General features: G+C 34.2%; 1 protein-coding gene across 4 annotated transcripts in view; it reads left to right on the plus strand.

The window, feature by feature from the left end:
- LOC127702464 (carcinoembryonic antigen-related cell adhesion molecule 5-like) overlaps positions 1-24,821 on the plus strand; it is a 117,483-nt gene that overhangs the window by 69,408 nt on the left and 23,254 nt on the right. For 2 of the 4 annotated variants that reach the window (XM_052206670.1, XM_052206671.1), the window contains exons 3-4: positions 17,703-18,023; positions 22,149-22,406. In XM_052206670.1, coding sequence (XP_052062630.1) covers positions 17,703-18,023; positions 22,149-22,406 — 579 coding nt within the window. Of the gene's footprint in view, positions 1-10,135; positions 10,343-15,192; positions 15,272-17,702; positions 18,024-22,148; positions 22,407-24,821 lie in introns of those variants that run through there. The other 2 variants (XM_052206669.1, XM_052206672.1) reach the window with 2 other exon arrangements.

The following is a 24,821-nucleotide window of genomic DNA, read 5'->3' on the forward strand; positions in this document are numbered from 1 at the left end:
AAATATAAATAGAAATATATATGGAAAGCCCCAAAAAAAGAAATACATAGTGAAAACCTACCTGAGACCGCTTAAATGACGGTGAGACCCCCCTGTTCTTTCAATGTCCATAAAATTCGACGAATTCATAGACTCTGTATAAATAAAGATTGTATCAAAAGGATTTCCCAGAAAAATGTCATCTTCGATATCTACGGAGGGCTTAGATTGTCACTTTTCAGCTAAAAATTGTCAAAATTTCAAGACAAAGGGCACAGGCCAATGGTGAGAGCACCCTGGTCTCTCAATCTGCCTAGTATTAAGCAGAGAGTTGGCTAATAGGTAGATACAAACGTGACTAAAAGGAATTCGGGTACACTTCCTGTCTTCTATGTTTACGGAGGGCCCAAAGTGCTAGTTGGATATTCAAAATATATAGCGAAAACCTACCTGAGACCGCTTAAATGACGGTGAGACCCCCCTGTTCTTTCAATGTCCATTAAATTCGACGAATTGATAGACTCTGTATAAAAAAAGATTGTATCAAAAGGATTTCTCAGAAAAATGTCATCTTCGATATCTACGGAGGGCTTAGATTGTCACTTTTCAGCTAAAAATTGTCAAAATTTCAAGACAAAGGGCACAGGGCAATGGTGAGAGCCCCCTGATCTCTCAATCTGCCTAGTATTAAGCAGAGAGTTGGTTAATAGGTAGATACAAACGTGACTAAAAGGAATTCGGGTACACTTCATGTCTTCTATGTTTACGGAGGGCCCAAAGTGCCAGTTGGATATTCAAAATATATAGCGAAAACCTACCTGAGACCGCTTAAATGACGGTGAGACCCCCCTATTCTTTCAATGTTCATAAAATTCGACGAATTCATAGACGCTGTATAAATAAAGATTGTATCAAAAGGATTTCTCAGAAAAATGTCATCTTTGATATGTACGGAGGGCTTAGATTGTCACTTTTCAGCTAAAAATTGTCAAAATTTCAAGACAAAGGGCACAGGGTAACGGTGAGAGCCCCCTAATCTCTCAATCTGCCTAGTATTAAGCAGAGAGTTGGTTAATAGGTAGATACAAACGTGACTAAAAGGAATTTGGGTACACTTTCTGTCTTCTATGTTTACGGAGGGCCCAAAGTGCCAGTTGGATATTCAAAATATATAGCGAAAACCTACCTGAGACCGCTTAAATGACGGTGAGACCCCTCTGTTCTTTCAATGTCCATAAAATTCAACGAATTCATAGACTCTATATAAATAAAGATTGTATCAAAAGGATTTCTCAGAAAAATGTCATCTTCGATATCTACGGAGGGCTTAGATTGTCACTTTTCAACTAAAAATTGTCAAAATTTCAAGACAAAGGGCACAGGGCAATGGTGAGAGCCCCCTGGTCTCTCAATCTGCCTAGTATTAAGCAGAGAGTTGGCTAATAGGTAGATACAAACGTGACTAAAAGGAATTTGCGTACACTTCCTGTCTTCTATGTTTACGGAGGGCCCAAAGTGCCAGTTGGATATTCAAAATATATAGCGAAAACCTACCTGAGACCGCTTAAATGACGGTGAGACCCCCCTGTTCTTTCAATGTCCATAACATTCGACGAATTCATAGACTTTGTATAAATAAAGATTGTATTAAAAGGATTTCTCAGAAAAATGTCATCTTTGATATCTACGGAGGGCTTAGATTGCCACTTTTCATCTAAAAATTGTCAAAATTTCAAGACAAAGGGCACAGGGCAATGGTGAGAGCCCCCTGATCTCTCAATCTGCCTAGTATTAAGCAGAGAGTTGGCTCATAGGTAGATACAAACGTGACTAAAAGGAATATGGGTACACTTTCTGTCTTCTATGTTTACGGAGGGCCCAAAGTGCCAGTTGGATATTCAAAAAATATAGCGAATACCTACCTGAGACCGCTTAAATGACGGTGAGACCCCCTATTCTTTCAATGTCCATAAAATTCGACGAGTTCATAGACTCTGTATAAATAAAGATTGAATCGAAAGGATTTCTCAGAAAAATATCATCTTCGATATCGACGGAGGGCTTAGATTGTCACTTTTCAACTAAAAATTGTCAAAATTTCAAGACAAAGGGCACAGGGGAATGGTGAGAGCCCCCTGATCTCTCAATCTGCCTAGTATTAAGCAGAGAGTTGGCTAAAAGGTAGATACAAACGTGACTAAAAGGAATTTGGGTACACTTCCTGTCTTCTATGTTTACGGAGGGCCCAAAGTGCCAGTTGGATATTCAAAATATATAGCGAAAACCTACCTGGGACCGCTTAAATGACGGTGAGACCCACCTGTTCTTTCAATGTCCATAAAATTCGACGAGTTCATAGACTTTGAATAAATAAAGATTGTGTCAAAAGGATTTCTCAGAAAAATGTCATCTTCGATATCTACGGAGGGCTTAGATTGTCACTTTTCAGCTAAAACTTGTCAAAATTTCAAGACAAATGGCACAGGGCAATGGTCAGACCTCAATGATCTCTCAATCTGCCTAGTATTAAGCAGAGAGTTAGTTAATAGGTAGATACAAACGTGACTAACAGGAATTTAAGTACACTTCTCCTGTCTTCTTTGTTTACGGAGGGCCCAAAGTGCCAGTTGGATACTAAAAAATATAGCGAAAACCTACCTGAGACCGCTGAAATGACGGTGAGACCCCCTGATTGAGAGATCAGGGGGCTCTCACCATTGCCCTGTGCTCTTTGTTCTAAAATTTTGACAATTTTTAGCTGAAAAGTGACAATCTAAGCCCTCCGTAGATATCGAAGATGACATTATTCTGGAAAATCCTTCTAATACAACCTTTACATATACAGAGTCTATGATTAAGTTGAATTTTATGGACATTGAAAGACCAGGGGGTCTCACCCTCATTTAAGCGGTGTCAGGTAGGTTTTCACTATATATTTTGAATATCCAACTGGCACTTGGGCGCTCCGTAAACATGGAAGACAGAAAGTGTACCCAAATTCCTTTTAGTCACGTTTGTATCTACCTATTAACTAAATGTCTGCATAATATTAGAAAGATGGAGAGATCAGGGGGCTCTCACCATTGCCCTGTGCCCTTTGTCCTAAAATTTTGACAATTTGTAGCTGAAAAGTGACAATCTAAGCCCTCCGTAGATATCGAAGATGACATTATTCTGGAAAATCCTTCTAATACAACCTTTACATATACAGAGTCTATGATTAAGTTGAATTTTATGGACATTGAAAGACCAGGGGGTCTCACCCTCATTTAAGCGGTGTCAGGTAGGTTTTCACTATATATTTTGAATATCCAACTGGCACTTTGGGCGCTCCGTAAACATGGAAGACAGAAAGTGTACCCAAATTCCTTTTAGTCACGTTTGTATCTACCTATTAACTAAATGTCTGCATAATATTAGAAAGATGGAGAGATCAGGGGGCTCTCACCATTGCCCTGTGCCCTTTGTCCTAAAATTTTGACAATTTTTAGCTGAAAAGTGACAATCTAAGCCCTCCGTAGATATCGAAGATGACATTATTCTGGAAAATCCTTCTAATACAACTTTTACATATACAAAGTTTATAATTAAGTTGAATTTTATGGACATTGAAAGACCAGGGGGGTCTCACCCTCATTTAAGCGGTGTCAGGTAGGTTTTCACTATATATTTTGAATATCCAACTGGCAATTTGGGCGCTCCGTAAACATGGAAGACAGAAAGTGTACCTAAATTCCTTTTAGTCACGTCTGTATCTAACTATTAACTAAATGTCTGCATAATATTAGAAAGATGGAGAGATCAGGGGGCTCTCACCATTGCCCTGTGCCCTTTGTCCTAAAATTTTGACAATTTTTAGCTGAAAAGTGACAATCTAAGCCCTCCGTAGATATCGAAGATGACATTATTCTGGAAAATCCTTCTAATACAACCTTTACATATACAGAGTCTATGATTAAGTTGAATTTTATGGACATTAAAAGACCAGGGGGGTCTCACCCTCATTTAAGCGGTGTCAGGTAGGTTTTCACTATATATTTTGAATATCCAACTGGCACTTTGGGCGCTCCGTAAACATGGAAGACAGAAAGTGTACCTAAATTCCTTTTAGTCACGTTTGTATCTACCTATTAACTAAATGTCTGCATAATATTAGAAAGATGGAGAGATCAGGGGGCTCTCACCATTGCCCTGTGCCCTTTGTCCTAAAATGTTGACAATTTTTAGCTGAAAAGTGACAATCTAAGCCCTCCGTAGATATCGAAGATGACATTATTCTGGAAAATCCTTCTAATACAACCTTTACATATACAGAGTCTATGATTAAGTTGAATTTTATGGACATTAAAAGACCAGGGGGGTCTCACCCTCATTTAAGCGGTGTCAGGTAGGTTTTCACTATATATTTTGAATATCCAACTGGCACTTTGGGCGCTCCGTAAACATGGAAGACAGAAAGTGTACCCAAATTCCTTTTAGTCACGTTTGTATCTACCTATTAACTAAATGTCTGCATAATATTAGAAAGATGGAGAGATCAGGGGGCTCTCACCATTGCCCTGTGCCCTTTGTCCTAAAATTTTGACAATTTGTAGCTGAAAAGTGACAATCTAAGCCCTCCGTAGATATCGAAGATGACATTATTCTGGAAAATCCTTCTAATACAACCTTTACATATACAGAGTCTATGATTAAGTTGAATTTTATGGACATTGAAAGACCAGGGGGGTCTCACCCTCATTTAAGCGGTGTCAGGTAGGTTTTCATTATACATTTCTTTTTTGGGCTTTCCATAAATTTCTATTTATATTTCTAAATGTTTCTAGAGTTATAGGTTTTTCCTTTTGTGTTAAGAAATATAATATATAAAAGTACATATTTGAAGTTGTTTTATTGATAAAAATCTATATTACATAAAGACAAATATGCAACTTAGAAACGGGTTTATATTTCGAGGACAACGAGAATTTACGACAGCTTGAAGAGGTCATTAAACGATTTCCTACGCATCTTATCAGTCCTCTTAACTATGAAAATCGTGCTTTTAATGTTAACAAGTATTTAATTTTTTTATGATTTTCAACTAAATTTTGAATATCCAACCGACTGCTAGCAGCCGGTTGGATATTGAATATCGAATATCGAATAACGAACCGGCTGCTAACTTCACATACATGTCTTTTTGTATTAAATTTTACCATTTAAAAATAAGGAGATGAGGTATGATTGCCAATGAGACAACTGTCCACCAAAGTTCAAATAAAGTGGATTTGTCAATTACTGAATTCCATTAAGTAAACTTTCTCGGCATATTTTTCCGCTATCCATTTTCTTTACTTCACGGTTGATAAAATATTTTATTTAGATTTGAAGATTATTAATTTATCTGTCTAATATATATATATGAATGTAGTGTCTATATTTAGTGTTAATATACGTTGATTTTATTTAACGAGTCTTTTATTAATACATACATCAATTATGGAGTGTTTTCATACAAAACCACACACTTTCACAGGCCAAAACCTATAACCCAAACCCTTTATATCCGAGGTGTTACCATACCAGAGGAACCAACCATACCAAGGAATATCAGAGTACCATGCTACCAATGAAAGCGATACTGGATGTAAACTGTTATTCCCTATTTATGTAATTTATTACAAAAGCACTGTCATTCTAATAGCAATACACTAAGGGAAACATTTTTATAGCATTACACTGAGGCACCACTGATCGGCTTTCCATACAATATACTACTGCACCAGTCAGTGCAACTCCTCTAAAACCAAACAACAGAATTTCATGAAGCTCTGTGATTAATTAGGAAATAATATACATATTTACAAAACAAATGTTATCATTTGACTTTTGTAGGATTTATGAGTCTTTGAACGTAGGAATCTGGTGATATTTTGGTTGCCCAGTGACAATGTTGGAGGGGTGGGGTATGTGAGCGTGCTCACAAAGGTTCTTTGATTATTCAGCCAGTTTCTTGAATGACAACCCTTGTTTAACCGCGGTGCACTGCAGTAATCAATCCGCTAGACTGACAATGTTTTTTATAACGTTCAGTGAGAAATGTTTCATGCATTTTCAAGTCGTTTACAAATCGGACAATGTAATAGCATTACGTTCTGTCAAATGGGCAGCTGACCATGATGATGATCGAAATATTTATAAGACTATCACTAAAAATAGACAGATTTTTGGCAACCAATCACCGACGGAATCTGCAAAAAAATGGTTTTAGGGAACACTCTCTGAACAAGTTCATTCAAACGTAATGAATGCGTATCAATAGGGCTTTTTTGTGCCTGTATCACTTGCTCCACTCTTCATATATAAGTGTATATCACTGCTTTGATAGGTTGTATTTTGCTTGAATCGGAATTTCGAACGATGTCACTGTGTGTTACGTATCACCGATCAAATCAGCTGTCATGAGCAAATGACTTATTAAACAAGTTGCATTGTACACGAGAACTATGAAAGTTTTATTGTATTGGATGTAAGACAAATCAAGTAATTCCGTCATATGCTTTAATTTAGTATGAATACAACCCTAAATCACGAAAGCAGCCCAAGCTTATAGAATGATAAGCCCCGACTACCTAATCAATTTATAAATTGTTCATGTACCTTGTGCAAAACACTATTTGTACATCTATGAATTTAATAATTGAATGTCCGTCTTTCATGCAAAATTTGAAGAAAATAAACATTCAACATGCTCAATTCTGAAATAGATTCTAGCCTCTGATTTCGTATGTTTTAAATACACACGACATTTTAAATCGTAGATAGGATAAAATCTAAACTAAGATCTTACCAACTACTTTTTGTTTAATTTTATGCATATTGTGTGCATTGCTGTGGTTTAAGGATAAATCTAAAAAAAAGTTTCAGAACAATGACGAAGATTAAAAAATTATAAACATGAATTTCCAATCAATAAAAAACAAAAAAGCTGACCTACTAGAAATCATTGATACTGTCAAACCATATATCATACTAGGTACCGAAACATGATTAGAACCAAGCACTTCTTCTTACGAGTACTTTCCGTCAGACTTATATAATGTGCATCGCAATGACAGGGCACCAAGTAACAACAACCAAAGCTATGGGGGTGTACTTATAGCAATTACAAAAGAATACAGACTGAGGTAAAAGAAGAAGAAACAGAATGTGAAGTAGTCTGGGCACAAATCAATATCGCTGGCTCAAAACACATCTTATCATCCTATTACAGACCTCCATCTGATACAGGCTTGTCACTAGAGCAACTCCATCAATCTCTAAATCGTATCAATAGTCAATCAAATGCAACCATCATCGTTGGGGGTGATTTTAACTTGGGACATATTGATTGGTCAAAATCATGTACAATACCAGGCAAACCTGACAAACTTCACCAAAATCTCTTAAATATAATGAATGACACAAACTTACATCAAATTGTCAATACACCAACAAGAAATGACCGTATACTAGATCTGATCATGATTAACAATCCAACATACATAAGCAAAGTCACCACACTACCACCAATAGGTTCAAGCGACCATGATATTGTCTATGCCGAAACAGACATCTGGCGTAAGAAAATAAAAGAAACCCCACAAAAAGTTTCCAAGTACAATAAAGCCAACTGGGAGGACATTAAAACTGACATAGGTATCATCCATAAAACAATCATTGACACCTATGATTCTCTAGACACTAATGAGCTATGGGAACTCTTTAAATCTAAACTCATCAGCTCTGTCGAAAGAAATATTCCATCAAAGATCCTACAAACAAACACCGATTACCGTGGATCTCTGACAAATTAAGACGTCAAATAAACAAGAAAAATAAACTGTACGAAAAGCGAAAAAACAGCAAAAACACTGAGAAATATAAGAAGATGAAAGCTCAGGTACAAAAAGAACAAAGGAAAGCCTAATGGGAATATATTGAAAAACTAATCTGTGATCTTCCCACCAATGAACCAGATATTCCAACACAAAATCAGAGTAAACCTAAAACGTTTTTTCAATATATCAAGTTAATAAGAACTGACAAATCTGGTATCTCTGCACTAAAGAAAGACGGCAACGTCATTACAGACGCTACAGAGAAAGCAAATCTTTTAAACGAACAATTTCAATCTGTATTTACCCCAGTAACAAATGACCCAATACCAAACAAGGGTATCAGTTCACATCCTAAAATCAGTAAATTACATATAACATCAAAAGGGATCGAAAAGCTTTTAAATAAGATCAACCCTCATAAAGCCACCGGCCCAGGATAACATCAGTGGCCGCTTACTCAAAGAAATGCAGACACAAATTGCACCAATTCTGTTCCAAATTTTAAAAAAAATCCTACATCACTGGAAAATCACCTAACGAATGGAAATATGCTAGAGTCGCCCCGGCATATAAAAAGGGGGACAAACATAAACCGGTTAATTATAGACCAATCTCATTTACTTGTATTTGCTGCAAATTAATGGAGCACATAGTCACGTCCCACATTATGAAACATCTTGAATCAAATAACATTTTGTACGACCTCCAACATGGCTTCCGGCACTCTCGATCTTGCGAAACACAACTACTTTCCTTCATCCAAGGACTTCAATCCACAAACAATTCAAATACAAACAGATCTTATAATAATGGACTTTGCAAAAGCCTTTGACAAAGTTCCACATCGTCACTTACTGTACAAATTAAATCATTTTGGCATCAATGGAAACACATTAAACTAGATTTCTGCATTTCTCTACGACCGTACTCAGACAGTTGTTCTGTTGGGAAGATCATCAAGCACAGTCCCAGTCATCTCTGGGGTTCCACAAGGTACTGTCTTAGGTCCAGTCCTATTCTTGGCCTATATTAACGACCTCCCAGACTACCTTACTCATAGCAAACTAAGATTATTTGCTGATGACACTATCATATACATGCCAGTTAGATCCCAAGGTGAATGCCTCAAACTGCAAGCTGATCTTGATGCAGCTGCAAAATGGGAAGTCGACTGGCTGATGGCCTTCCACCCAGACAAGTGTACTGTTCTCTCTGTCACAACTAAACGTCAACCTTTACAACATAATTACACTCTTCACAATCATATTTTAGAAACTGTTACATCTGCTAAGTACTTAGGCATCACACTGTAATCTAACCTCAAATGGGACAAACATATAGATGACAATATTTCGAAAGCCAATAAAACACTAGGCTTTCTTAGAAGAAACCTGAAACATCAAATCAAAACATTAAGAGCCAGGCATACCAAGCAATTGTCCGTCCCAAACTCGAGTACTCTTGCTCGGTTTGGGACCCCCACACTTCAGAATCTATCTCGAAGATAGAGATGGTTCAAAGGAGAGCTGCTCGGTTTGCCTGCAACAGGTATCATAACACTAGCAGTGTATCAAACATACTCAATACACTCAACTGGCCACAATTAACACAGCGCAGATTACGTGCACGCCTGGTTATGATGTACAAGATCACACATCATCTAGTTGCTATACCATCTAGCACAATTCTCATTCCATCAGACGCAAGAACCAGAAAACATCATTCACACACCTTCAGACATATTTATACATCCAAAGACTCGTACAGATTTTCATTTTCCCCATACACAATAACGCAATGGAATCTCCTACTAACTACAGTTGTTAATTCACAGACAGTCGACTCTTTCAGAGAGCAGCTTACATATGCTGTTCTCTCCACTCTCATTTAAATAGCTTCATCTCTTGTACATAGTTTTAATCACAACGTTTTGTTTTTGTATATAACTTTATATTAACTTGGTTTAAATAAATAGGCCACGTATGCACCAGTTATTAATCATCTTTATTCAGATGGAAGACTGGAAAGCTTAAAGAAGAAGAAGATCTAAGACTGATAACAGTTTTGCTTTTGGAGTAAGGCCAACACTTGACGTAAACAAATATGCCTATGTATCGTTTTCCCCTATAATATCCACACTTGTTGTAATTAAGTTGTTGATTGAATATTTATAACGTGTTGTTTAAATTCATATAGTTAATTTTACATTAACTGTAATTGTAGTATTTGATAACCCAAATTTAAATGATTTAGGTTTTATACCTAATAACTCAAGCATAACATTTAATTTAAAAAGTCACCCGGAAGTGTTCATGTTTTTATGTCTTTTATTAGAGGATTTCCTCTTAATATTTGTATGTCAGGTGATTAGAACCGTGATTTACTATCGTTTTTTTATTATCAGTTGTAAAAGATATATAACGTATTGTATCCTTTTTCTAAATTCTGCAAGACAACTATGTCGTAAAAGAAACTTTGACGTTTGACAGACAGGCATTCCAGTGAGTATAGATAATATTATATCTCTCGCTTTGCACTTTATAAAAAATGTGTTTTTTTGCACTTTATATAAAAAATAATTTAGAAGGAATATTTTCCACAGCTTTAAAGACGAAAAACACTTTTCTGTCAGACATTTTATCTTGTATTGACATAGCACATAGCAAATGTATTTGATTTGCAAACTACTCGACGATATATAAAATTACTAAATGAAAATGTAACCATGTATTGAAACCTTACTCAATTTTGAATTAATATATTTTTTACGTACCAGAAGTTAGCAATCCTGTTCTAGCATGAAATATATGTATCATTAAGACGGTCATTTTCTCTTTAATAATATTCATCATTCATGAAAGGCACAAATCCTTCAACCACTAAAGTTAGATAGCCTTGAACAGATTTATTACAATATATTTGGTTTTCAGTGCACTACAACTTTTTTATTGATTTGGTAAACAGCTGTTTAATTTTGATATTTATGTGAACGAAACCTGCATCTGGGGTACACTATGGAACGCCTCAGCTGTCTTATGTGGAACTCTGATATTACTTTATGTTGTTTTATTATTACTTGATGATATTTTGTCTTTACTTAATATGGTTTTGACATTACGTAATGATGTTTTGATATAACTCAATATGGAATAGTCATTACCAGAGACATATATATATGTCTCTGTCATTACTTAATGATATTTCGATATTACACGATATGGTTTCGTATTGACTTGATATAGTTTTGTCATTACTCAATATGGTTTTGTCATTACTCGATGTGGTTTCACCATTATTTAATGTGGTTGTGTCATTAGTCAATGTGGTTTTAGCATTACTTGATGTGAATGTGACTTAACGTTATGTAGTTGTTTCATTACATGATGTGGTTTTGTTATTTTGTAATGATGATTTGCCTATTCTTTATATGGTTTTAACATTACGTAATGATGTTTCAAAATTTGACGATTTTACACTACATGATGTTTTTGTTTCATTATTTGATGTGGTCCTGTCATTCTTTGATGTGGTTATCCCATTACTTGATGAGGTAAAATCACGTGACCAATTCGGAAAAAAATATGTACTATTTTTAAACAGATTTCAATATATCATTAATTTGTTTAATGTGCTTTGGATGGGTATCGCTATCCATTGAGTTAAAGTTAAAATTAAAGTTCGAGTGGTTGTTCAGAGTTTTTTGGTATGAAAAAGGGGAACGGCGGACAATAATAAGAAAAAAGGTACTAAAAAGTTTACAGTACTTCGGACATAATTGGGATATCCCCAAACCACTTGGTCTTGTTGTTTTTATCCTAAGTTCTCAAACGGAAGCAGTATTTTTGTAATAAATTTGTAAAATATTCCACGGAACCCTGTGTCTCGCCTGATATTGCTGCTGTAAGTGTAAAAGCCTCATGTTGATCGGCTGTACATTTATCTATACATTTATCGGTAAAAACAAAATTAAAAAAAAAATGTTTTTCTGTAAATGCTTTTTCTTGAAATTGAGGAATTATAACTCCTATACAAGTTTTAAAACACTTCATGGAGGTTTACAAATTTATCATGTCAAAACAGTTTAATTCGGTTTTATTTAACTAAAACAAAACTGTATGGTTTTTAACAATAAGCAAAACCTTTACTCTATAGTAAGCTATAAAAGGACCCGAAATGAAAAATGTAAAAAACTAGAAACCTAACGATCTATAGATAGATAGATAGATAGATACTTTATTCTCTAAAAACTAATTACAAGTTTACAGAGAAACATACAATACAAATACAGATACAATAGTTGAGGTAAATAAATACAGTATGATATTCTAAAAGTACAAAATTATGATGGCATACATGTTTAGCAACATGTATAATGAAAGGCTAAACTCAATAGAAATTTTAAAAAATGGAGATGGAGACGCCGACGCCACTACCGACGACTTAGCGACAAAGCATAAATACTATAAAATAAGATTTCTCCGATTTTTTTTAGCGAACTTATATGAATATCAATCTTTTATTTGTAACCAATTGAATTCCCTGATCTACCTCGCACTAATTGAAAAATAAACTTTTTGGAATATCTGTTTCACATGTGACGACGGACATGTTCCAGTGGTCGTAACCATAATACCGTCATCTTTTCCTCGAATGTGAACTACCAAAAAAAACCAAATCACTGGGTTTGTACTTTCTCGAATAACACGACGGGTGCCTTTCTGGAGCATCCGAGATCACCCCGATGGATTTATATTACCCAGTCATACCGATCTATTGAGTCAGCCAAATGAAACTGTTTTGTATGCCACCGCAACTGGAAGTTGGGGGCATATTGTTTTACCCCTGTCCGTCCGTCCGTCCGTCTGTCCGTCCCATTATGGATATATAGTTATTCCGCATAACTCCTCCTACAGTTTGAATCCTAGGAAGTTTTCTCTTTACTATCTGTTTGTACATATATTGAAGGTGTGTATGTGGTCAGGGTTTAATGTTTATTAATATTTGCTCTTTTGGGAGATAGTTGAATTTATTTTGTAATTTTTTGGGAAATTTACTTGCATAAGAAGAGCGTTTCCAGATAACTCCTCCTACAGTTTGAATGCTAGGAAGTTTTCACTCTGCTGGCTGTTTGTACAATTATTGAAGGTGTGCATGTGGTCAAGGTTTTTATTTTTATTATCATTTGCTCTTTTGGGAGATAATTGAACTTAAACTCCGCCACGTGCACTTTCTTTATGTACCTGCCCTAAGTCAGGAGCATGAAGTTCAATTGTTGTCGTTGTATAAATGTGTGTCATTTTTTTTGTAGATTGTTTAAATATAAATAAGACCGTTTGTTTTGTCGTTTGAATTTTTGTTGTCACATGGTGCATGGTGGCCTTTTGTAGCTGACCTTGACTATACGGTGTGTTGAAGGCTGTACGGTTGCCAATATATGATTTCTTGCACCCACTGCTTTTAAACTCTGGTGGATAGTTGTCTCATTGTCAATCACACCACATCAAACTTTATTTAAACTTCTACATGTATGTTGCGTTTTGTATACTGTAATATTGTTTATTTTTTGTACACATACCCAAGAGCCCTCTTTTCGGAAGCCCGAGCAAAAGTCCTTGTTCCGCGATAGAAAATTTAATTACGAACTCATATAAGATAGCTCGAATTTCAACTCAAAATCTTAATTAATCTGAATGAGACTTAAATTCGAATCTTACTCAAACTCAAAAAGTGACTCAAATTTAATGTTGTAACTAGAACTATACCTTTAAATGTGACTCAAACTCGACTCTGAAGTCCAACTCGAAACTCAATGCTAACTAAAACTTTAATTTTAATAATGACTTGAATTCGAAATCGAAGACTAACTCAAAGTATAACTCAAACAGTAACCCGAACTTTAATTTGAACTCTAATTCGATGGATGGCCACACTCATCCAAAGCACATACAACATGGAAATCCATCTAAAAATAGAACAGGTTTTTCCGAATTGGTCACGTGATTTTACCTCATCAAGTAATGGGATAACCACATCAAAGAATGACAGGACCACATCAAATAATGAAACAAACACATCATGTAGTGTAAAATCGTCAAATTTTGAAACATCATTACGTAATGTTAAAACCATATAAAGAATAGGCAAATCATCATTACAAAATAACAAAACCACATCATGTAATGAAACAACTACATAACGTTAAGTCACATTCACATCAAGTAATGTTAAAATCACATTGATTAATGACACAACCACATTAAATAATGGTGAAACCACATCGAGTAATGACAAAACCATATTGAGTAATGACAAAACTACATCAAATCAATACGAAACCATATCGTGTAATATCGAAATATCATTAAGTAATGACTATTCCATATTGAGTTATATCAAAACATCATTACGTCATGTCAAAACCATATTAAGTAAAGACAAAATATCATCAAGTAATAATAAAACAACATAAAGTAATATCAGAGTTCCACATAAGACAGCTGTGGCGTTCCATAGTACACAACTATTTGTATCTGATATTTTTGATAAGTTTGTTTTTTTGTTTATTTTCAAAACTTTGAGAGCTGAGAATGTACATGATGCAGAAACGGAAGTGTGAATTATTTCGTTTCGAGTGTTTACGAAACGGCGATTTTATTTTAGAATCGTGTCAAATTTCATTTTTCTAGACCTATGCCATCAATTTGTAAGCATGGAAATAGGTTCAAGTCATTAAGTTTCAATACAACTTATCCTAAAAGTTATCGATCTTAAAACATATTTATCGAGTTTTAATCTAAACTGAGCATCGAACTCCGCAGAGTTTCATGTGTAATGATTTGGAAAAGTTCGATCCCGACAATAATAAGTAACATATAACATATATTTTTTGTTAAATGTTATCTTTTTTTTTTAATTCTTACAAACCGATATCGAATATTCATATACTAAGAATATTTAATTCTTTATTACGAAACTCAAATTGCCTTAGTTATCAGTTCGTCATTTCTAATTGTGTTACTTGTTAAAAAATTCCATAAGGAACTTTAAGCTTAATAATGTGTTGCACCGTGATCGCATATTTGTTTTTGATCACTTCTTTGTTTGGTGATACTTAATTTTTAACTCTACTCCCATAGCATGACTGTTTAAGAATGGTCTGCTTTGCAAGACTTTGCGGTTAGTTCTGGTTTTTCGGGATATACTTAACATACGAGAATTTAAATAGATAAGTTTGAATTTATCATGATTTATTTCCATAATATTAATATTACTGTAATTATTGATTTATTATTTTATTATTATTATTATTTTTTTATTATTATTAATATCATTATTATTATTATTATTTCAGTATTTCAAAGCACTAACTTCACCAATAGTTACAATGACTTGTGTCAGATTGTCAACACTAATCGCTTGTATAATTACAGGTAAGTATATTCATATTGTGAAAAAGTATATAACATTAACGTGTCCTGCCGTTGATCGGTACAAAAACGTAGGGTAAAACCGTGGATGCTAGGACAGAAGGGTAAGTTTGGACAGTTGCTGTCCAATATGATTCGGCAAATGTAAAAGTCCATGACATTACAATCGAATAAACTTTAACGAAATAAGGCCTATTTTGAGCCCTAATTCGCGGGGAACACCCTTATTGTAACATTTGCTTAAATTTGAAGAAAACAAGTTTCAGAGGCAGACTTTTCATTTTTAAATCAAAAGTTTGATTCTAGTGGCCTTAATGAGGCTAACAACGCGGTTTGTAACTTCTTTATGGTTATAATTGGGCTTTTTACGGCGATTAGTTAATGATATGTCTGTACATCCCATAAGCTTTGTTTCATATAAAGAGAAAATATTCGGACACATGTTAAATTAAGTCAATGACACTTTAACATTGTAAAAATTAACACTGTAACTATCATCCCTCTTTCGCAAATATTACTAGTAACGATGTTTATCGATTTTTATCGATTCTGTAGACTTTAATACTTAAAATAAACACATTTAATTATAATATATCATTTTGTTAAAAGGAAACCCAAAAAACATAAACAGGTTACTCCAAAAAGACGGATCATCAATTCACAATTTCCGATTTCTGAAATTTTTGTGAGCGAAAACAAATCGAAAACACCAAATAATTTACAATTTTAAGTGAAGCTTTGACTAGTCTTTATCAAATCAAACACAAATAAGGTAACTTCCGCATATATTAATATTTAAAATCTTGTATCCTTTTCTTATGTGTGATAAAATACTTTATTCAGTAAATTGTGTTTATGCATGTCTTTCAATTTTAGTAAAATTAATATAATACTCAGAATTCAGTCAGGTAAAACAAATCAACAACGCTTTTAATGGTTTGCGTAGCAACGAAAACTAAAGAAGAAGTTAAACCTAAATCTAGATTTAACCTGGCCTTCGTCGGTGGTTTTTTCTTTTGTTTCAATTTGTTTTCAAAAGAGGAAGCTTCAAAGTTTTACTGGGGTAGTGTATATCTTGCCTCTAATATTCACCATATCCTTTCTTTTCCATTATATTGACATAATGTTCTTTTCTCGTAAGTGTTGAGAACGTCAGATATTGCTTTCTGTTATATGTGTATTCTCTTTTGACTACGTTTTTTCCGCCAAATTATCTGACAAATCTCGTGATGTGTCCTATGTTTGTGTAACTGTTTATAATTTGTTTGTTATATTTGGGCTAATATATGGCCGAATTTGTTACATTTATTTCCCCAAAATAATTTGAAATGTATTGATATTACTCTGTAGCTGTATTCCTTATAATACAGAAATCTAGCATAATGTAAAAGACTTTCACTCAATCCGATGTTTAGGTCATCTTGAACACCATTTTATGCAAATTTTGGTCAACCAATAATTTGGGATGACAAACCGTCATTTTAATTACAATGTTTTAACCAAAAACATAGTTTAACGCAATTGTATCTTGTATCAAAATTTCAACATTATAATGATTAAATGTTTTGCCAGTTCACAATATGTATAATATATAAAATTCAAAAACAATAAAAAATAATTATTTTGTTAAGTTAAGAAATGTTTGCCATAAGGTCGTCTTTTAAGAGTCGAAACGATGTCGGAAAATTGTTAAAGCATAGAATTTCGGACTATATTCTGAAACATTACGCAGATACTCGACAATAATTTTTGTAGTTCATAGTAAAATATTCCAAAAATATTTGAAGGCGAGGATATTGTTGGATGAAGAAAGTACATCTAAACATGACTCCTGATTGGATGTCCCCAGATCCTTACACGAGCGACAAGCACATCTAGCAGACCAAAGTGAAAGCTTTAATTCAAATCCGACTGTAATGGTTATCGATTGTTGATGACTTCAGAATGACAATCCAAATGATATGTATATGTTAAAGTAAAAATAAAACTACATACGTAGTTGCGCACGTAAAACTAGTTCAACACAGTTTACTAAGTCTGACAATCTGGACCATGTGTTGTTCGTTGTTGTAGTCTGGTTTGTACGTCAAAGTTACCGGTTGTTTGTCAGTTGGTATGTCATAGTTTCCAATCTTTTTGTTATCTTTTTTATGCATTATTATTATCATTCTCTATCCTGTTTATATTCATCGATAAAAATAATACAATATTGAAAGAACGAAAAGTACTATTTTGTAAAATCGAAGGGGATATAAATGGCTTTTTGTATAAGACTTCCTTTGTTAAAAAATAATATATTTGTTTTCCATGGACCAAGGTACTTGTTTAGGCAATTGATGAAAAGTGGCAATTATCTTACTTATTAAAAAGTCGTCTCAACCCAAACAAAGTTAAGTTGCACTAATGATCTTATATAATTTGTTTTAATTTTCAGGACATGTATTATGTATAAAATTATTAGTCTCACCGGACTATATCTTGGGTGGTACTGAACTGGCATTGAACTGCAGTTTAGATAACAACTTTTCAGATCCATGGGTGACATTCCATAAAGACGCAACATTGATTGGCTTCATTCGAAATTGCAGTGAAAATGGAATGACATCCTGTTCATTAACAACTAAATGTCATTGTGATTTAAACACAAGTACATATATATGGAACTATACACCGTCTAGTGAAAACGTGATTGATGCTACTTTTAACTGTACTATGGGTAATTCTCAAAGTGATAGAATTACAGTCAAAAAGGCTGGTAAGCTTTAGTTATTTCATTTCATGGAACTAACTTATAAGTACACAGAAGAATTTTATATCACACATGAAAAAACACATAGTATCACTCTTACATATTCTGTATTAATACACGGACCTTCTCCAAGGACAGGGACGGTTGATATGTAGTATGTATGAAATACGAAACCAATCCTTACGAATGTCTGGTACGTAAATTAGTGATCACAGTTAAACAAGTTTGTCACCCAAACTTGATTAAATCATAATATGAATATTTTCAATTTATGGGTTTCAAAAAAATATCACGGAAGTCATTATCAGTTGAAATATTCAAATATTGAGTGATATGCATAATTTGCACAATAATAAGGTTGACACATGAAGTCGACCGACTTTGCATTAGTCAATTCCAGCATGATATGTGTCAGTTTTTCTTCAACATATTTGTGTCAAACTCTCCATCGGTTTCTTCTTGTTTAATCGATTTTTTAATGAAAAAAGATTTACTCTGCATGAAAATTTGCGCTTTATCACGAAATCATAGTTATATATAAAAGTAACTTAGTTTAATATTAATCCCTAGTTATATTAAAACTAAACTAATATCTTATTCTTTAATTCTGACATCCTTCTTACGTGAATCTGTCGTTCAATGTTCGTACAACCTACCAATATGTTTTGTGCCGCATTCAAGCATTGTTCGGACAACATTCGATAATCCTTTCATTTACAACAATGTTTATGGTAGGATATAGAGTGCAATTCTAAGATTTTCGTTTATAGTATTGTATCAAATTTTGTGTATGTGAATTGGTCTTGTTCAGCCAATTGTATATCATTTCGTTTTGTGTGTGTATAGGGTTATGGTACTGTAAAATATGTGTTTTGGTATATATGGAAAACAACAGATACACATGTAAACCCTAAAAAAGGTATAGAGTTTTGAAATTTAATTTTGTTTCTTAATTAACAAAGAATTTTATGATTTTCTTAACAATTATTTCAAATATAAAAGGTTTTTCCAACTTTATCTTTTCACATGACCACTTATTTGATAACACACAATGGGATTTATGTACAAAATGTGTTTCTGAGGTCACTTGAGGAAATATTTGACTTTCAACTTCCTGAACCACAGTCTACATCTGTGTTATTAATACAGTTGACAAGTTGTATCCACTTCTTTTATCAACTGCTCTGCGTGTATGCACATAAAATTAACATAGATTTGAATTTACCTGAACACCTAAGTATCAAAAGGGGTATGTCAGAAGACGTTAGTTTAGTCTACTGCACGTATCAGTCAGTATGTAAAATCTCATACCAACTTGATTTTCACAGCGGGAACGGGATGAACCTTTAAATATGTGCGCCCTGTGAACATTTTGGTTAATGTTCAAGTCTTAGCAACAACAAATTATAAGGCAATCACGTATCATGGAAATTTATATGAAAAATAAGGTCACCTAGATTTAAATTTTATCAAGAATGGCTTTGATTAGGTTTTGCGTTTAGTTTCAAAATTTAAGCAAGTACAGATAATAGAGTAACGATTTTTTCAGCAATATTGATGCATCATATTTCGTAACGAATGTCTATATTAAAATAGTGTTACTGTCACGTTCATTACCAACTTAAATTTTCAAACAATCCCACATCGGGTGTTGGTTCACAACATGAAATAATAAATCAAAACAGATACAATTAACATCGGGCAAGGGAAAGAACTATATTTTGTGAATGGAAACTTATTATTTCCCTTTAGTATCTCCCGCCTCTCATTTATAATTGGTGTCATGCAGTCATTTATATCTTGTTTTTTTGTCAAATTTATTAAATTTTGTTAATCTCCTACACATATACACATATTGTTTAATCTATCTTTAACTTTTAAAAATGCCACGAACTGGTTTATTAACAGATATTTCAGACAGCACTACAACATCGTCCCATTTATATTATGTTGTGTTTCGAATGAATGACTTTATTTCTCATAAAACTACAATAACATAGTTATAGAGAACATATATACACCTAATCATAAGGTATAATTATTACATACATGTGTGATAAATACAATGAAATTAACTCGGAGGACTGGCTTTTACATAATTTGTCTTATATAACAGTTTTACAAATATATGGTAATTTAAGGCCAAAACTATACAAATTCAGTTTGCTTTATAGTTTACTGATACTCATATTTCATGAATCAATTGAGAAGATACAATTCACCATAACGAACAAAATGTTACGGAATTGCATAATCTCCAAACGGAAAGAAACCTGGTGCAACGAGATAGTATATGCTATATATGCATCACCCGTAATGCGAGTCCACACTCAGTCTGAATGTCACAATCGGGAATAGGTCTGTGATCTAAAAATCTTCGATTATAAACAATAAATAGGGAAACATACATAATGTATCGATCGACCAATTTGAGATGATGACAGTAAAACTTACGAAGTGTCGATTTCAGTCGTCCTTCTCATAACTATACAGGAGCAATATATGTGTAAGGAGCACATCCCTATGGCTGCTGTGAAATCGGAAGTTGTCAATTTGAAAGTTGGAATTATTACGTTTGACATAGATTCTAGTTTGAATTTGTCTCCCTGTGTCAGTATTGAGTAATAGACCAATATAAGAAACATACCTTCTAGTTTCGGCAGTATCCTTAATCTACAGTTCACTCGGTTATTGAGATGCATGCAGTCGCTGAAAACACATCATTAATATATATCTGAAAGTAAAATAAGAACTTTGCAAGATGCTTTTTCTTTTTGTTTTTGAGGAGATTCTGTATGAATTGCTTCGAATGTTTATCTTACCAAGTCGTCCAGTAGGAATGCACAATTAATGCCCATTGCAACACTAACTGTGTCCTTTTGGCTATGCGGTATGTTTAAATATGCAGTCATGTCCTATCGAAATGGAGACGTTAAATCGGATGCCTCGTGAAGATAGGGGGCCACGATCTCTGCACGTTAAGAACCACTGCAATAACTATTTGAGGGCTCCGTATGTGGCCTGTTGTAAAACAAAAACATTTCTATCCCTATCCAATATACCTCATTTTCCAGTTGTAGTCCTAATTTCCCACCTCCATTCTTGACGACCTCCTATTACAGGGCCTACTTTTTGTATCGTATATGTAAATTTGTCGTCTTGAACATGCATGAAATATTGGCAACTGGACGTAAAGGAGACATCAATCTTAGTATTTCATATACCATATCACTAGTTTTTCAACACTGAGGTTGTAATTCGAACCCCACAAGAAACAGTGCGTTCGACACAAATTCACATCGATTACTAGTATTCCTAACGAAGGTTAAAGGTTCTCTCCGGGGAACAAATAGTTTGTATCTGCTTTTTCGAAATAAAAAATTATCAAACTAAGAAACAAAGACATAACATCGATCAAATCGATTTCACAAAAACCTCAGTTATTATTTTCTCATACGAGTAAACATTTTATTGTTTGCCTTGACATTAGATAAAATGTAATATTTTAGTCAATGAGACAGCATTTTAACGACACGTTAAACAATAAAACATTGATATTTCAACCTACCTTATTATATTTCTTCTTGTTTAATAAATGAGTACCAGAACAATAAACAAGACAATTATAATACAATTCGGCAATATAAAATCTTATATATCACGAAAGAAGAAATCCACTTTCCAAACGCCTTAATCTGTAAAATAAGATAATATTCTATTGTTTTGTTTTTGTTGAATTGGCATTTGAAATATAAATTCACAAGACATTACACAAACAATACAAACAAACACACCACGTGTTCGAGGATGTTACTTTTGTTGAAGTTAACTGTACCGTGTACTTAAGCACAGAGCAATGGATTCCTTTTAACATCAGTTTACCGTTATCAAGGAATCTGCGATGTAAAACATGTCGTGCTTTCATGTGACATTTAGGTGTATTAGCAATAGTGGTTTAATATGATCCAATTGTTTGGAAATATAAAGGATAACAATGAAATAAATGATGACTATACGCAACAATGATTAGTCTATGGTAACTTGTCTCGTAAAATATAAACCTGTTACCAATTATTCTTACGCATAACTACTTTTGATGAAGTCGTACAGAAGTGTTTTTGTTTTATTTAGAGTTGTCAGGTATAACGATATCACCTGCTATACCAGTATTTAGAGTGACAGAGAATGCAACTGTTCACAATTTCACATGCACAGCTTTATGTTGGCCAGAATGTAGTTTTAAATGGACTGGGCCAAACAATTTTATAAACAATGATGATAAATTAAGACTGAGCAACATCAAAAAGTCAAGTTCTGGAAAGTACCAATGCCAAGCAACAAATGTCGTAGGAACAAATTACAGTAACTTTATGGAAATTAAAGTTCAACGTAAGTTACTTGTTGTTTTTTTTTTGTATTATAGAGACATAAAAAGACTTAAGTGTTAACTTTCTTTCAGTAGAAAAAACATGTATGATTAAGGTCCTGGCATTTTCACTTCATATATATTTAAAGGGCGTATATATATATGTCAAATGCGTTTTGTTAAAATATACTTTTTCACTCATTTTGGTCTTTTGGAAAATGTTGTGTGTGCTGTATTTAGACCCCTCTACCATGTCTGCCAAGAAATTTGTTTTGCATGCACACGTATAAAAATTGCGGTTTTTATCCAACGCAATCATAGGTTTGAACGTTGTTTTCAATTTAGACTTGTTTATATATATATATATATATATAATTACTGTTTACAATGCGTTTGTTTCATCTGTTTTAAGTTAAAGAAGTACTTTTGGTGCTTATATGTCCTTGTATCATTATTGGACGAGTAATTTTTTTATCTTTATTTGTAATCTTCTTAATAGCCCGTAGACCGTGGGTTATTACCAGTTTCGGTGGTTGACGAGATCCTTGTGGATGAGGACTGTAGCCAGACTCCGTACCAAATAATACCCGGACGGACGAGACTACAGTTTCAATAAGCTGCTTTGGCTCCGATATCATCTAAACGAAAGGAAGGATGGACCCGGTCCGATCAATCGGCTGTTCATGTCGAGCCCTTCAATTACTCTTCAACAATAAGCTTTCTTTTAACAATTTTCAATGTATACACATGTATTTAAATTAAGCTATTAATACTTAGGATAACTGAAGAAGGCGACGTCTCATGGGTCAATCAAGTGGTACGCTTTCTAATTCCCTTGATTAATACGCTCTGCTTTAGTATACAATTCTTGGAGCATCTGGTGCTTTCCAGAGGATCTTCGGTGCTAATTTTGGGGACGAGCTACATTATACTTGGAGCTCGTTTTCAGCATTAGCACTTGACCCCAGCTCGCCATGGAAACATAGCATCACCCTTGTAGGCACTCCGAGGTGGGTGGATGACACGAATAGTGAATCTTTCTCATTTCCTATTGCGCCCCAAAACCAACCCCTTCAATCAGCTTTAATAAATAAAAATACGAAAATGTGATGACTCAGCGCCATGTCCGGATGACAGTTGGCCCCAATTTATAGTAATTAAATATACAGATGAAAAACCTATTTAAAAGTTATCTCCTTTTGTGATTCCCAAACAAATTCAAAGCACTGCTAGTACTGTGAAAAAAGTTTCGAAAATGAAATCAAGGAATTTGTTGGTTGAATATTCCAACAAAAGCACATCAACAAATTTGCTGATAATGAAAACCATTACATACTTTATTGTGTCTGTCTCTCCTCACAATAGTTTAAACAGTAGTATGGGAATCATTCGAGACAGAAGTCATTATCTGGCTGACCTTACCGTGGAAGAAATTAAAGATAAACTTTCAAACCAAGGTGTAACTGATGTTGTTAAATTTCAAACCAAAAAGAATGGCAATATAATCAAACTAAATACTTATCTTTTGACCTTTAGAACTCCAACTCCTCCTTCATCTATTAAATCGGGATGCTTCGGAATCAGAGTTGACCGGTTTATTTCTAATCTAGTTAGATGCTTCAAATGTCAAAGGTTTAGTCATAGAATCAAACAATGTCATGGTAGGCAGAAATGCTTTACATGTTCTGACGAAGGGCATGAGGGAACAACTTGTAACTCTGAATCTTCTAAATATGCAAACTGAGGTGAATCCCATTTTTCAGCATCTAGGGAATGTCCCGTTTACCTTAAAGAAAAAAAATCAAATCAAATCAAAACAGAAAGAAACATCAGTTACCCAGAAGCTAAACAGATAGCTTCTGTTTCGAATGATATTTTAGTTTCAAACAAACCATCGTATGCCAGTAAAGTTGACCGTTCATTCAGTCATGAGACTACACAAACTCGCATGACCTGGCCAATTGATGCTGACACTTTTATAATGTTGCCTGTTGAAACGGAACCTTCCGATAAAACAATAACTCCAAGAAAACCACCAAATCTAAAACCGATCAATCAACAAAATCTTCGTTATAGAGTTAGCAGTCTTCTTCAAAAAATGAAAATCCAGTTTCAAATGTAAAAGTTACAGAAAAACCCGACTGTTGGGGTAGTGTAAACATCTGGCCCGTGAATACTAAAAATGAATCGATCCAAAGTAAGCCACCCAAACATCCGTCTCAACTTCGTAGTTTAAACCCGAAGGAAGGCACAGAATCACCAATGAGACCATCCTCCCAGAAAGCTGAGACGTGATACGGGGCGAGGTGGGAAAACCTCATTAAAAAATCGAGTCAAGTAGAGAAAGTTCTCACTTCTCAAAGTAGGTTTGCTGGATTAGAGGACTCGCAGATGGAGTGCTATGATGTTGTTCCATCAGAAAAATCATAATCACAGGA

Source organism: Mytilus californianus, unplaced genomic scaffold (assembly GCF_021869535.1).
Source record: "Mytilus californianus isolate M0D057914Y unplaced genomic scaffold, xbMytCali1.0.p SCAF_5, whole genome shotgun sequence".
Classification (NCBI taxonomy): Eukaryota; Metazoa; Mollusca; class Bivalvia; order Mytilida; family Mytilidae; genus Mytilus; species Mytilus californianus.